The sequence below is a fragment of the Lepidochelys kempii genome, chromosome 28, assembly GCF_965140265.1.
Source record: "Lepidochelys kempii isolate rLepKem1 chromosome 28, rLepKem1.hap2, whole genome shotgun sequence".
Classification (NCBI taxonomy): Eukaryota; Metazoa; Chordata; order Testudines; family Cheloniidae; genus Lepidochelys; species Lepidochelys kempii.
The window spans coordinates 4,693,467-4,708,911 of record NC_133283.1 but is presented as its reverse complement, the minus strand read 5'-3'; the positions used below and the strand labels follow the sequence as shown (position 1 = coordinate 4,708,911).

The following is a 15,445-nucleotide window of genomic DNA, read 5'->3' as shown; positions in this document are numbered from 1 at the left end:
CTTGGGAGCGTCCTGCCCCGCCCGGATCCCACCTGCCGCCCCTGGGCAATTTAAAAGGGCCCGGGGACCCCCACCGGCAGCATAAGGGGGCTAAGGCGGCTTCCTGCCCACCCTCGCTCCGTGTGGCCTGCCAGTCTCGGAAGCGGCTGGCGCGTCCCTGCAGCCCCGGGGGCGGGGGGATCGCCACACGTCGCCCCCGCCCCAAGGGCCGACTCTGCCAACTGTGGGAATGGGAGCTGCTGGGGTGGTGTCTGCGGGCAGCGGTGGGCAGAGACCCCCCACCTAGGGGCTGCTGCCAGAGGGGGGTGAGGATCACTTTCGGGAGATGCCCGAGGTAAGCGCCCACTTCTCACCCTCTCCTGCATCCCCAACCCCCTGCCCGAGCCCAGACCCTGCATCCAAACTCCCTCCCAGCGCCCAACCCCTCTCCCTCCCACACCCAAACCCCCTCCCAGGGCCTTAGGCAGGTGTGTCTGTGGGGGTGGGCGGGGCAGGACTTGGCCCCATTCTGGGCACCACCAAAAATTATACAAGCCTGCCGCCCCTGTCCAGCCCAACCTTCTGCGGGTGCCCCTCAGCCCCCACCCGTGCAGGGTTTGAAGCTTGCATTGCTTAAATTCCAGGACGCTGCGGGACTTCAGCTCCCCTTTGTCCAGCGGGAACCTTCACCCCACTCCCAACCAGATTCTTGTCCATGGGACGACTGTTGGGGGGCTGGGCCCCTTTTTGTCTTTTATCTCTCTAGGACAGGCCAGGGTGCCTAGACTTGGAGCATCTGAGCACCCAGGACCTTCGGTGGAGCTGCCCTTCTCCTTCCCCTTCTGTGTCTCATTTCTCATTGACTCCAGCCTGTTTTCTATCCATCGTCAGCACCATCCCAAGCCAGCTGCACCCGCCTCAAAAAGACAGTGTCCCCTGGTGGGTGTAAATCACTGAGCTCTCTCCTCTCCGAGCACTGACTGCCCCTCCGTCTCCTTGCCCCTCAATCTGGGCAGACGGGACCTTTCCCTCCAGGGCTGGAGGATTCCCCCTTCTCATCTGCTACTGTCCCAAGCCACCCCTTGGGTGGGAATCTTAAATGTACCAAGGTGACTTAGGAGCAGAAACCCCCACAGACCTTCTGTGCAATGGGCACCTGCCACGCACTGAGCAGGACTGAAACTCCTGCAGGGAGACTGCTGGGCCACATCCCCTCTGGGCCTGAGCAAAGCAGCAGGGTGAAAAGAGAACTTGGAGATGCTGGGGATCGAACCCAGGGCCTCATACATGCAAAGCATGCGCTCTACCACTGAGCTACATCCCCAGACGGGGGCTGTTTGGCATGGGTTACGCTCACAGCCCTCCTGTTTCCAGAGCCTCCAGGGGCCTAACGGCAGCATGGGGGACACATTCCCTGCTCTGAGGGCCAAACCCTCTGTCCTGGAGGTTGCTGGTTCTCAGGGGTCACTTTGCAGCAGGGCCAGTTTCTCTATGTTGGGGAGAGAGAGGGCCTGCCCTGGACTCAGGGTGCAGAGATACACTCGGCCCTCTCCCCGGCATTGACTGGCTGGAGCTGCCAGCCCCTGCTGAAAGGTAACGGCGCTGGGGGGCGCTGTGAGTCGCTCAACACCTCACCCCGGTGGAAGAACTGGGGGGGGGGGGCCTTTCTCGGATCTGCTATTTCCACCTGCCTGTAAAGTCCAGCTTTCCCCAGCACATTCACTGCAGTGCAGTCGGGTCACTGTTTCCACGGCTGGCAGCAAAGAATCGCTCCCAGTTTCCCTTCTTTCTGCAGCACGATTCGCCTGTGTCGGTGGTCAATGAGGTGGATCTAGTTGTCCTCCTTTTCTTTTTGCGAATCCAGACTAACACGGCTGTTACTCTGAAACCCGTCATTATGCAAGGCCCTGCATTTAGCCGTATGGAGTGGAAATCTATCAACTGCATGAAAAAACTTGTACGGATACAGACAGACATCATCTTCCTTTCCAAATGCAAACAGATGGACATGGTACCAAAAGGACTGAAGGTAAAAAATCCATTACAATCGACATACCACACAGACTGTGCCGACAGCTTGTGCCCCACGCTCTCAAAGAAACTGCGGAATCACCTGATCAACATCCTCTACGGCAAACAGGGAAAGATTAAGAAGGAGCTCTCAGAACTGGATACTCTCATAAAAAAACAACCTGCCACACAAACTTCCTCGTGGCTGGACTTTACTAAAACTAGACAAGCCACTTACAACGCACACTTTGCTTCTCTACAAAAGAAAAAGGACACTAAACTTTCTAAACTACACCATGCCACAAGGGGCCACAGCAATGGTTCCCTCAACCCACCCAGCAATATTGTTAACCTATCCAACTATACTCTCAGCCCTGCAGAAGCAGCTGTCCTATCTCGGGGCCTCTCCTTCTGCCCCTCCACCCCCACGAACATGATACAGTTCTGTGGTGACCTAGAATCCTATTTTCGACGTCTCCGACTGAAGGAATATTTCCAACACACCTCTGAACAACATACTAATCCACAGAGGCCTCCCTACCAACATTACAAAAAGAGGGATTCTAGGTGGACTCCTCCTGAAGCTCGAAACAGCAGACTGGACTTCTCCAGAGAGTGCTTCCGCTGACGTGCACGGGCTGAAATTGTGGAAAAGCAGCATCACTTGCCCCATAACCTCAGCCGGGCAGAACACAATGCCATCCACAGCCTCAGAAACAACTCTGACATCATAATCAAAAAGGCGGACAAAGGAGCTGCTGTCGTCATCATGAATAGGTTGGAATATGAACAAGAGGCTGCTCGGCAGCTCTCCAACACCACTTTCTACAAGCCATTACCCTCTGATCCCACGGAGAGTTACCAAAAGCAACTACAGCATTTGCTCAAGAAACTCCCTGAAAAAGCACAAGATCAAATCCGCACAGACACACCCCTGGAACCCCGACCTGGGATATTCTATCTACTACCCAAGATCCATAAACCTGGAAATCCTGGGCGCCCCATCATCTCAGGCATTGGCACCCTGACAGCAGGATTGTCTGGCTATGTAGACTCCGTCCTCAGGCCGTACGCTACCAGCACTCCCAGCTACCTTCGAGACACCACTGACTTCCTGAGGAAACTACAATCCATCGGTGATCTTCCTGATAACACCATCCTGGCCGCTATGGGTGTAGAAGCCCTCTACACCAACATCCCACACAAAGATGGACTACGAGCCGTCAGGAACACTATCCCCGATAATGTCACGGCTAACCTGGGGGCTGAACTTTGTGACTTTGTCCTCACCCATAACTATTTTACATTTGGGGCCAATGTATACCTTCAAATCAGCGGCACTGTTATGGGTACCCGCATGGCCCCGCAGTATGCCAACATTTTTATGGCTGATTTAGAACAACGCTTCCTCAGCTCTCGTCCCCTAACGCCCCTACTCTACTTGCGCTATATTGATGACATCTTCATCATCTGGACCCATGGAAAAGAAGCCCTGGAGGAATTCCACCATGATTTCAACAATTTCCATTCTCCCCCCACTCCCCCACTGTTCCTCAGATGTTCTTGTCAACTGCTGGAAATGGCCCACCTTGATTATCACTACAAAGGGTTTTCTCCCCCCCCCCACGCTCTCCTGCTGGTAAAAGCTCACCTTAAGTGATCGCTCTCCTTACAGTGTGTAGGGTAACCCCCATTGTTTCATGTTCTCTGTGTATATAAATCTCCCCACTGTATTTTCCACTGAATGCATCCCATGAAGTGGGCTGTAGCTCACGAAAGTTTATGCTCAAATAAATTGGTTCGTCTCTAAGGTGCCAGAAGTCCTCCTGTTCGTTTTGCGAATACAGACTAACACGGCTGCGACTCTGAAACCTAGTTGTAAATTGTTATTCATTCCCCACCTGGACAATTCGCACAGTCCCTGTCCTGCTCAAATCCCCAGCACCTCAGTGATCCCGGTAGCAGGGGTTGGGTTTTTCCTGAGGCCCTGAGATTTTCAGGGTCCTTTTTTCCCTCTACCCGGAGTGAACTCAGCTTTTCCCCCATCCCAGACTTTCCATGAAATAACAGCAGCAGCATAAAGAAAGCGGGGAGGGAACATCTCCCGGCCAGGGCTGGAGTTGCCCAGGGCCCCCTGCTTCTCCATTGTTTCCACGAGGACAGACGAGGAGGAGGAAATTTGCCATGGAAATCATCAAGTACATTTTTAAATGAGAAAACCAGTCAACCAACACATCTGTCTCTCCTTCACCACACATAGTGTTGTTAGGGTCCTTCATTTTCAGGTTCTATTTTATTTAATTTTTCCCGGGAATTGATCAGTGTTTATTACCACCACCACAAAAAACAGGTGAAAATCAGAGCGAAAAATGATTCATAATGTTTCTGGGTAAATATTGGGGTTTATTTTCCTGGACAGAAAGACAGGGGGAAAATAGTCAGTCGATGAATGCTTTGAATTCTGTTAATCAGAGTGGTTTGCTGCAGAACTAAAGCAGAACTCAAAACAAAATGCGTTTAAGGAAACAATCTCTCTCAAATCCCCAAATAAAACTTTTCATTTGAAGGAGCTATGAATACGTGCATTTCATAACTGGGCTGCACCACGGGCCGCACATACACTCAGCTGCATCCTTTTCTCCTGTTTTCTTTTAAAAAAAAATTGGAATACTTCCTTGTGCTCTGAAATGTAGTCTGAGACAGATTTTTCATTTTCTTCCAATTTTAGTGTGTCAAATCTTTAGACCAGGGGTCCCGAACGCGTCTGCAACAGGTTAGTAAAACACCCCCAACCCTCGATGATTACTGGAGCTGAGCGTGGCTTTCGAGCGGCACCGTGAGAGGCTTCTGCTGGCCAGGCTTCCGTCTGTCGGTGGGGACCCGAAGATGTGTCCAGAGGGAGTGTCCATGAAGAGCCCCTCCTGAGAAGTCCAATTACCTCAAATTTTCCCCCCTTATTTATATATTAATAATACAATGACATATCCCTTAAAGAAAACTTGCTAAGCAAGCAGGGTTAAGAGGTCAAACACCTTATGATCGTGAATTAACCAGAGATATTTGTTTCTCAGAGTGTCCATGCCTTTGGGCCCTGACAAACATTTCCGGGGTCCATAGAAACAGACTTCTTGTTTTTCAAAAATACATGCATCAGCAATTAGCAGGAAGGGCGCGGGGTCAAGTTGCCCTGGGGCACCCCAAACCCCCTCCCCTCCTGTCTTGATTACGCTGAGGCCTCTGCATGACCAATTTACAACCTGCTGACTTGGCTACTGTTAGCAATAAGCAAGAATGGTTCAGTGTGGCCCTGATAACTTGACTGCTGTCAGCAACACACAATAGTGGTGTGGATACTTGACTGGTTTGCCAAAATCTCCCTGAACAGTACTATGTACATGCATGCTGACATGGGACCCCGGAGTTGGAGACACGCCTTGGCAGTTGTCATGGGAAACCTCCTGGTCCCCCTGATGAGCTCCTTCAAGGTTTCGAACCTGTCCAGCGGGAGGGAAGCTCTGGCTGCCGTCGCACTGAGAATCATGCCAATGAACTCTATATGTTTACTGGTACCAGTGTGGATTTGGGGTTGTTTACCAGCAGCCCCAGTGTGGTGCATGTGGACAGGAGGAGTGATATGTGGGCCTGTACCTGTGATCTGGAGCTGCCTTTGACCAGCTAGTCATTCACGTAGGGGAAGATCTTGACCCCCCGATGCCTGAGGTAGGCAGCCACCACAGACATACACTTTGTGAAGACTGGGTGCTGTGGAGAGGCCAAATGGGAGGACAGTGAACTGGTAGTGTTCCTGTCCTACTGTGAAGCGGAGGAAACGTCTGTGGGCCTCGAATACATGAATGTGGAAGTACGCATCTTGGAGATCGAGGGCGGCATACTAGTCTCCAGGATCCAGGGAGGGAATGATGGAGGCCAGGGAGACCATGCGGAACTTGAGTTTTACCATATACTGGTTTAGGCCTCGCAAGTCCAGGATGGGCCTGAAGCCTCCTTTGGCCTTCAGGATAAGGAAATAGTGGGAATAGTATCCTTTGTAGCTGAACTCCGCAGGCGAAGGAGCCAGCTCACCTCCTGCTCGAGTAGGCTCTTGTGAGGGGGTCATAGAATCATAGAATATCAGGGTTGGAAGGGACCTCAGGAGCTATCTAGTCCAACCCCCTGCTCAAAGCAGGACCAATCCCCGACTAAATCATCCCAGCCAGGGCTTCGTCAAGCCTGACCTTAAAAACTTCTAGGGAAGGAGATTCCACCACCTCCCTAGGTAACGCATTCCAGTGTTTCACCACCCTCCGAGTGAAAAAGCTTTTCCTAATATCCAACCTAAACCTCCCCCACGGCAACTTGAGACCATGACTCCTTGTTCTGTCATCTGCCACCGCTGAGAACAGTCTAGAGCCATCCTCTTTGGAACCCCCTTTCAGGGAGTTGAAAGCAGCTATCAAATCCCCCCTCATTCTTCTCTTCCGCAGACTAAACAATCCCAGTTCCCTCAGCCTCTCCTCATAAGTCATGTGTTCCAGTCCCCTCATCATTTTTGTTGCCCTCCGCTGGACTCTTTCCAATTTTTCCACATCCTTCTTGCAGTGTGGGGCCCAAAACTGGACACAGTACTCTAGATGAGGCCTCACCAGTGTCGAATAGAGGGGAACGATCACGTCCCTCTATCTGCTGGTAATGCCCCTACTTATACATCCCAAAATGCCATTGGCCTTCTTGGCAACAAGGACACACTGTTGACTTATCTCCAGCTTCTTGTCCACTGTAAGCCCTAGGTCCTTTTCTGCAGAACTGCTGCCGAGCCATTGGGTCCCTAGTCTGTAGTGGTGCATGGGATTTTTCCGTCCTAAGTGCAGGACCCTGCACTTATCCTTATTGAACCTCCTCAGATTTCCTTTGGCCCAATCCTCCAATTTGTCTAGGTCCTTCTGTATCCTATCCCTCCCCTCCAGTGTATCTACCACTCCTCCCAGTTTAGTGTCATCTGCAAACTTGCTGAGAGTGCAATCCACACCATCCTCCAGATCATTTATGAAGATATTGAACAAAACCGGCCCCAGGACCGACCCTTGGGGCACTCCACTTGATACTGGCTGCCAAGTAGACATGGAAGCATTGATCACTACCCGTTGAGCCCGACAATCTAGCCAGCTTTCTATCCACCTTATAGTCCATTCATCCAGCCCATACTTCTTTAACTTGTTGGCAAGAATACTGTGGGAGACCGTGTCAAAAGCTTTGCTAAAGTCAAGGAACAACACGTCCACTGCTTTCCCTTCATCCACAGAGCCAGTTATCTTGTCATAGAAGGCAATTAGATTAGTCAGGCATGGCTTGCCCTTGGTGAATCCATGCTGACTGTCCCTGATCACTGTCCTCTCCTCTAAGTGCTTCAGAATTGATTCCTTGAGGACTTGCTCCATGATTTTTCCAGGGACTGAGGTGAGGCTGACTGGCCTGTAGTTCCGAGGATCCTCCTCCTTCCCTTTTTAAAGATGGGCACTACATTAGCCTTTTTCCAGTCATCTGGGACCTCCCCGATTGTCCCTGAAGAGGGATGGGGAAGGAGGGTGGGTACGAAGGGTAGAGAAAAACTGGAGGGTATAGCCCCAGGAGATGGTGTTGAGGACCCATCAGGCCAAGGTCAGTAGCAACCACTCTGGGAGGAAAGTGCATAGGCGGTTGGAGAAGTGTAGGTAGGGCAGATCCCTGGTGCAGACTGGTAAGTCATCCCAGGGCGTCCCATCAAAACTGATACTTACCCGCCTGCTTGTCCTTAGAGGGGCCAGGCTGGGGCGCAGGCCGAGACTGCTGCAGCGGGCATTTCTTTATAATCCCTGGATTTTTTATAAGGAGGCTCGTATCTGGAGTAGGTGGGTTGGCTGGGGGACTGCTGAGGCTTAAACTTGGTCCTGGCCAGGGCCAGGACATAGAGTCCAAGGTCAAGCGAGAGTCTTTGAGACCGTGTGATTTCACGTCCGTTTGCTCCACAAACAGGGCCTTGCCATCGAAGGGGAGGTCCTGCAGGGAGCTCTGTGCCTCGGTGGACAACCTGGGCAAGAGGAGCCACGACGCCCTCCTCATGGACACCGCAAAGGCCATAGATCTTGCAGCCGTGTCTGCTGTGTCCGAGGCTGCCTGAAAGGCTGATCTGGTGGCAGTTGTTCCCTCCTCCACCAGGGCCTTAAACTCCTTCCTATCACACTCCTGGAGGGAGTCCGTAAACTTTGGCATTGAGCCCCACAAATTAAAGTCAGATCTGCCCAGCAGGGCTTGATGGTTTGCCACCCTCAGTTGGAAGCGCAAGGAAGCATAAAGCTTTCTACCAAACAGGGCCAGACTCCTTGAGTCCTTATTCTTAGGGGTGGGAGTGGGTTGGCCTTGATGCTCCTTGTGGTTGACCACCTGAACCACTCGGGAGTTGGGGGTGGGGTGGGTGTATAGATATTCATGCCCCTTGGCGGGCACCAAATACTTCCGCTCTGCCCTCTTAGATATGGGGAGCAAGGAAGACAGGGTCTGCCACAGGGCATTGGAGATCTTCCCCACCCCTTCATGGAGCAGGAGGGCCACCCTGGCCGGCACTGTAGCTGAGAGGACATCAAAGAGGGAGTCCGAAGGCTCCTCCACCTCTTCAGCCTGTAGATTGAGTCTTGACGCCACCCTTTTCAAGAGCTCTTGGTGGGCTTTTGTGTCCTCCTGGGGAACAGGAGGAGGAGGTGCCGTGATGGCCTCATCAGGGGAGGGTGAGGATGGGGGCGCGGGTGCTCTGCATCCCCACCGGTGCCGCAGAACCCAACGCTTGGTCCCCTTCGGAGCGCGGGGCTGGGCAAGAGCGCTCCGCTGACCCCTTCCTGGGGGGTTGAGAGAGGGAGGCCGACGGTCTTTCAGAGCCCCCAGCCACTGAGTGAGCCACCACCGGGGGCTGCGTTGGGGCTCACGGGGTCCATTGGTACTTCCCCGCTGGACTTGCCTGGTCCACTGGCTGCCGGCTCTGAGGGGAGGCTGGGCTCGCGTACGAGCGACCGCTATCCCGGGATAGGAACAAGTAAGGGCGTCATGGGAGGTGCCGGGCTCAAGGCCTTGCGTCCGGTGGAGGAGCGGGGGTACCGGGGGTACTGTCTGCAATGGCTGCAAGGGGCTACGGTGGCTTCCCGGAGCCAGCCGCCTTCGGAGCCGTCAGTCCCGGTCCTGGCAGGGCACGCTCCGACCTCGAGGACTGCGCTCCCTCGTTGTCAGGGGGCACCTCGATTCCCTGCGGCTTGGCACCCAGCCAGACCAGCTGGTCGGGGCTGATGGGGACTGGCGCGGTCTGCGAGCGGGGTGGTCACTCTGCGGAGAACGGCTTGGGGAACCTTCCCTCGACCGTGAGCGGTACACCGGGGAGCTGCCAGGGTTGGTGCAGTTGGTACCAGGGGAGACATTACATCTCGAGCTGCCCGCAGGGCTTCCGGCATGGAGGGCACCCGTATGTGGTCACTGTCATCTGTGGAGGCCAGCTGGGAATGAGCTGGGCTGCTCTGCTCGGCTTGAGTTGGGGGCCGTGAGGTCGAGGGGGATCGAGAGCTGCCCAGGGCGGTCTAGTCTCATCCCCAGCCTTGCCCTGGTGCCTTGATGGAGAAGATCACTTCTTCGTCGTCTTAGATCGTCCCGTGGATGGGGAGTGGTGCCGGCTGGTGGAAGGCCTCGCTGGATCACCGTGCACTGATGGCGTGGTGCTCGGTGCCAACCCGGAGAGGTGTCGGGGCCGGGGCCGACTCCATCAACATGACTCGGAGCCGCATGTCCTGTTGCTTCTTAGTCCGAGGCTTGAGCAGTCGTTTGAAGAAGAAGAACAAATTACAGCGGGTCGCTAAATGAAATATAAGACTGGGAAATTTTCTGTCCAGGCATGAGACGGGGAAGTTCCAGCAGCCAGGGGAGCTCTTTTATGAATCAGGAAAGAGACGCAGCTATTTCTCCCAGTAAGTTATTGCAGAACAGAGAGGAAACACAGAAAATGAAATAACACCAGATGGACTGATGTAAAATTGTATAAAAATTGGAGGAAAGGCATGTCTTGGATCATGGCAGCCCACCCGGGATTGTCTCTTTGGAACCGTGTGGGCAGAAGGCCTAGTAAACAAAGGTCAAGAACCGATGACGCAATGGAATGGACTATAAATGGACGCCTATGATTTCTGCAAATCGGAGTTATTTATTGATCAAGAGTCTGGTGTGAGCATAAATGTGGTTTTCACTGGCTCCCCACATCTTATGATCTTAGCCTGACAGAAGGAACCTTGACTGGCCATCGGGACCATTCTGACCTTTGGACTCTGGTATAGTATGTTTGGGGTGTGAATGTGGAGTGAGTAAGGTTAGTTTTGTAATCAATAAAGAGCATTTAGAGTATTATATACCAACACTGTGTCCGGGATCTGCTTGCTCCCCACCCCGTAGGGAGACTACTATTGTTGGTCTAACAGGGTTATTAAAGCTCCTTTTACTTTCCTGCCTTCCAGCTACTTGCTGTAAATAAAACATTACAAACAATTCTTCTTGTTTCTTCCACTTTACTGTCCTAGGTCCAGTTGCTGGAGGTAGAGTCATGGGGTGTGTGTCCCCCCAGCACCCACAGGGAATATCATGCCTCTAGGAGGAGAGTTTGGGTTTTACTGTGATATGTCACTATCCAGCCTGTGCTGTCTCTTGTCCTGTACACATCCATGTCAATCAGGAACTGCTCAGCTGTGCTCTGCGGAGAGCTGACTGGATTACACAGGGTGCAGCATAAGAGGGGACTTAGGCATTGCAATGCTGAGCATCACAGGACCTAACTTTTAGGCAGCTAGAAAATAACAGAGCCACAAAGCTGAGTCAGGTGCCTAAACTCCTGGAAGGAAGAGGTGGGTTTGGTCACGTCACCTGCCTTATAACTTTTAGCCCCATGGTTAGAGCACTCACCTGAGCTGTGGGAGACCCAGGTTCAGTTCCCCCGTCTGGAATAGCTGACAAACGTGAGTACCAACCTCAGGCCAAACAGTTACAAACCAGGGTACAAACCCTACACAATCTACACTGGTTGTGTGTTCTCTATTTAGATTTCACCTACCAAGTATCAAGTGTGACTATAACAGCCTTAACATGGAGTCACGGACAGTCCCCTTGGGCATTCCGGTCTATCCTGACACCTAGGCAAGCCTGCCTTTGTGATAGAGGGTCCCTTACACCAATATTCAGGTTATGCCCAGTCCCAAATGACAAGTCACTTACCCCAGGTCAGTTGTACCCCAGATCTCTCACCAGAGCCAACACTCGTAGCCAATTCTATATTAAACGATCTAAGGATTTATTAACTAAGAAAATAAATATGAAAGTTATTTACAAGGGTAAAGCAGGTAAACACGCACGAATGAATTGCGGGTTCCAAGAAGGTAATAGAAGCTGCTGTAATTGTGTAACCCCAGCTGAAACACGGTGGTTCTACACTTCACAAAGCTTTACCAGATCTATTTACTTTCTGCTGGGAAAACAAGGTTTGCCCCCAGGATTTCAAAGAGGCCAAAATAGTTTCAATCTACTGGTGTGAAGGGGAGAGACATGGTGTCACGGAGTCCCCGGGCGATGCTCTGGAACTGCTCCCTACGAAGCCAGGCAGGACTCTGGGGCAGTCGCCTTTCTGTGAGCAGCCTGTCTTCAGGACACACGGCTCACCCAGCTTCCACCTTCCTGGGTCTGACCTCGGAGCATTCAGCATCCTCTGCCCCTCCATGTGCTTCCCCCCAGAGAGTCCGCTCAGGTGGGGCTCCTGGGGAAGCCAGAGGGTCCTGCCCCCCAATTCCGCAGTCAGACGGGACTCTCAGCCAGCCAGTAAAACAGAAGGTTTATTAGACGACAGGAACATGGTCTAAAACAGAGCTTGCAGGTGCAGAGAACGGGACCCCTCAGCTGGGTCCATTTTGGGGGGCAATGAGCCAGACAACCCCGTCTGCCCTTCACTCCATGTCCCAGCCAGCCCCCAACTGAAACTCCCTCCAGCCCCTCCTCCTCTGGGCTTTGTTCCTTTCCCGGGCCAGGAGGTCACCTGATTCCTTTGTTCTCCAACCCTTTAGCTCTCACCTCCCAGGGGGGAAGGGCCCAGGCCATCAGTGGCCAGGAAACAGGGTGTTGGCCATTCTCTGTGTCCAGACTCCTGCACACACCGGCCCTCTAGGGCTCTGCAATGATCACACACCCTTACCCCACCCCCTAGATACTTAAGAACTGCCTAGGGGAAACTGAGGCACCCCCACACTATTCAGAGGAAACATTAAGAACAGTCCCACTTCGTCACACATGGTTGCGGCAGTTATCGTGGCATTTCACTTCTCTCCATCGCTAGTAAGTCCCTTGGTAAACTGTTGCTGAAAAGGCGTCAGGTTATTGCAGATGATGTACTCCCTGAATCCCAGTGTGGTGTTCGTTTATCATACAGCACTGCCAACATGCTATTTACCCTCCGCCAATTACAGGAGAAAGCTTCTGAACAAGAAATGCCTTCGTACGGTGCCTTTGTCGACCTTAGTAAGGTGTTCGACTGTGTCAGATGCTTGTCTGTCTGGTGCTTTTTTGCCAAGTTTGGCTGCCCAGACAAACTAATCAACCTTATACGCGGCTTCCATGACAACATGCAGGCCCACGTATCAGTGGATGCCAACTCCTCTGGTCCCTTTCCTGTAGCCCATGGGGTTACGCAGAGATGGACACAGGAGTTGTCTTTGACACAGCACACAGGTACACAGGTTTTATTTACACGTTGAAGTTGCAGACGGAGGTGGCTGCCACTAGGGGACCGGCAGCGGTAGCCCGAGGGCAAAAAGATACACAAGTGGACATAAAATAAATGATTCCCACTATCTCACCATTCACATTTCTCATAGGAACGATCAGTGCTTGAATTACATTTGTGTGTGAAATGGGGGTGAATTTAAAACGATTGAAAATATTTTTAAAATAAAAAGGTATAAACATTTTAATACATTTTATTGATACTATTATTCATACTAAACTTGGTTGCCCTTCCCCCACGGCAGAGGGGCACACAGAAGAGGATCAGGACCAGCTGTGCCCCCAAAAGACAGGCCAACCCTCCAAATCAGACCAGACCCGCCTCCCTCCCCAGACCAAAATCCCTAAACTGGACCCTTCCAGTTTAAACCAGATTAGACCTCTCTATGAACCAACCCCTCTCAACCTGAACTTCCCCACTGCCCAAGCTCCTCCCAAACATCTATTCCCAAACCAGACCCTCCTGAATTCCCAGCTGGACTACTCTCGAGAGAGATGGATTTAAAGTCCCCGGAATTCAAGGTGAAGGCTCCCGTTGACTTCAGTTTGCTTTGAATGAGGCTCTAAGACACCATAAAGCACTGGGACTAAACGTAAGAACAGCCTTATTGGGTCAGACCGAAGGTCCATCTAGCCCAGTGTCCTGTCTTCCAACAGTGGCCAGGGCCAGGTGTCCCAGAGGGAATGAACAGAACAGCGAATCATCAAGTGATCCATCCTCTCTCTCCCATTCCCAGCTTCTGGCAAACAGAGGCTAGGGACACCCTCCCTGCCCAACCTGGCTAATAGCCATTGATGGACCTATCCTCCATGAATTTGTCTAGTTCTTTTTTAACCCTGTTATAGTCTTGACCCTCACAACATCCTCTGGCAAGGAGTTCCACAGGTTGACTGTGTTGTGTGAAGAAATACTTCCTTTTCTTTGTTTTAAACCTGCTGCCTCTTAATTTCATTTGGTGACCCCCAGTCCTTGTGTTACGAGAAGGAGTAAATGACACTTCCTTATTTACTTTCGCCACACCAGGCATGATTTTATAGACCTCTCTCATCTCCCACCCCCCCGCACATCTTGTGATCTGGGCTCTTCCCTTCCTGCTGCTGCAGCCTCCTCACCACCCTTGGCCAAAGCAGCCACCCATGAGATTGGCACCCATACACCCCTCTGCTCCTGCAGCCTCCCCCTCTAGGGTTGCTTGGTTGCCAATATTGGTTGGACATATGCCTGGAGGTTTCATCATGTGATATAATCTTTAATTAAAGATTAATCTTTAATTCCTGGAGACTGCATGACAATCCTGGGGGGGTTGGCAATCCTATCCCCCATCCACTTCTCTGCCCCCTCCCCTTCCCCAGCTGATGCTGAGAACTGAAAGGGGAGGGGATGGCAGGAGAAAGGCAGGTAATGCCCTTTACCCCCAGGGGAACAGGCCTGGGGGCTGGTCAGTGCTGAGAGGGGACAGTCTCTGCTGCGGGTGTCACTGTCAGGGACAGATACTCCCTTTGGCCTGAGCTGGGCCTGGGCAGATGATCAGGGGAGACATATTTGTACCCCCTTTATTGTATTCAGGATTGAAATAAGGGCGGAGCGTCCCAGAGATGCTGTCAGGGAAAGTGAAGAGATGGGACTTGTCAGTCACATTGTAAAACGAGACCTCGCCCGCCTCATAGTCCAGGAAAATCCCCACCTGGCTGGGCCTGACACTCACGGGGAGGGGAGTCGGGGGGGAGGTGTTGGCCCTTAATTGATCACCCTCCTGCCATATTGTCCAGTATCCATTCGCAGGTACAAATAGAATATGCCCCTTCCTGCTCACACTTTCCCTACAGACCCCCAGATACCAGACATTTTTGTCTCCGACCTCCACCTCCCAGTAACGCCTCCCGCCCGTGAATCCCTCAGCACCCAGGACAGCCGCCATAGTATCAAATCTCTCAGGATTGTCAGGCAGATCCTGGTGCTCGTCTCTGTGTCGCACCCGTTTCCGATCCTCGGACAGGACGAGGTAGGGATTTGCTGTGTCGGGATCCAGAGTCACATCCACTGGGGAGAAAGTCACAGTCAGTGCTGGGCTGGTCACTGGGATCAAAGGGAAATTAACTCGAGTTCCTATGGCTCAGTGTTGCGGGGTTGCTGTGCATTAAGGGGAGGGCAGGGCCTCCTCTGATGAGAGAACTTGAGGGGAACGATGGGGCAGAGGTGGCGGGAGGGCAGGCATTGGGGGCAGCAGAGGAGGGAAGGGGCTAGCACCTGAGGGGCAGGGGAAGGGGGCCACAGTGTGGGAGGAGAAGAGGAGAGGGGTAAATCGGAGGCAGAGGGAAGGTGAGGAGACGTTCAGCTGCAAGGGGGCAGATTGGGGTGAGGAGAGGGGCAGGTCTTAGGCGGACAGAGGGAGGTGAGGGAAGGGCCAAGCTGCAGGAGGCAGGGGGTGAAGAGAGGGGCAGGTGCCAAGGGGGAGCATGCTCCAGGGGTGGTGGGGGTGAGAGACAGCCAGGCCCCAAGGAATCTCCGTTGCTTCAGGCCGTGTGTGGTTGGTTTGTTACCGTGACCAGGTGAAAAGGAAAGGAGGACTTGTGTCACCTTAGAGACGAACCCATTTATTTGAGCGTAAGCTTTCGTGGGCTACAGCTGACTTCC

General features: G+C 52.6%; 2 protein-coding genes and 1 non-coding gene across 4 annotated transcripts in view; 1 reads left to right on the top strand and 2 right to left on the bottom strand.

Annotated features, from left to right (window-relative positions):
• Positions 1-4,782, top strand: part of LOC140904253 (uncharacterized) — a 107,429-nt gene extending 102,647 nt beyond the window's left edge. The window contains exon 6 of one of the 2 annotated variants that reach the window (XM_073326737.1): positions 4,718-4,782. In XM_073326737.1, coding sequence (XP_073182838.1) covers positions 4,718-4,767 — 50 coding nt within the window. In that variant the 3' untranslated portion in view covers positions 4,768-4,782. The remainder of the gene's footprint in view (positions 1-4,717) is intronic. The other variant, XM_073326742.1, reaches the window with a different exon arrangement.
• Positions 1,232-1,303, bottom strand: TRNAA-UGC (transfer RNA alanine (anticodon UGC)). Its single transcript has one exon. It is a non-coding gene; the product is annotated as a tRNA-Ala (tRNA).
• Positions 4,783-12,752: 7,970 nt separating the features above from the next.
• The window catches only part of LOC140904265 (butyrophilin subfamily 2 member A2-like), a 61,195-nt gene continuing 58,502 nt past the window's right edge, over positions 12,753-15,445 (bottom strand). The window contains exon 18 of the mRNA XM_073326760.1: positions 12,753-14,887. Coding sequence (XP_073182861.1) covers positions 14,292-14,887 — 596 coding nt within the window. The 3' untranslated portion in view covers positions 12,753-14,291. The remainder of the gene's footprint in view (positions 14,888-15,445) is intronic.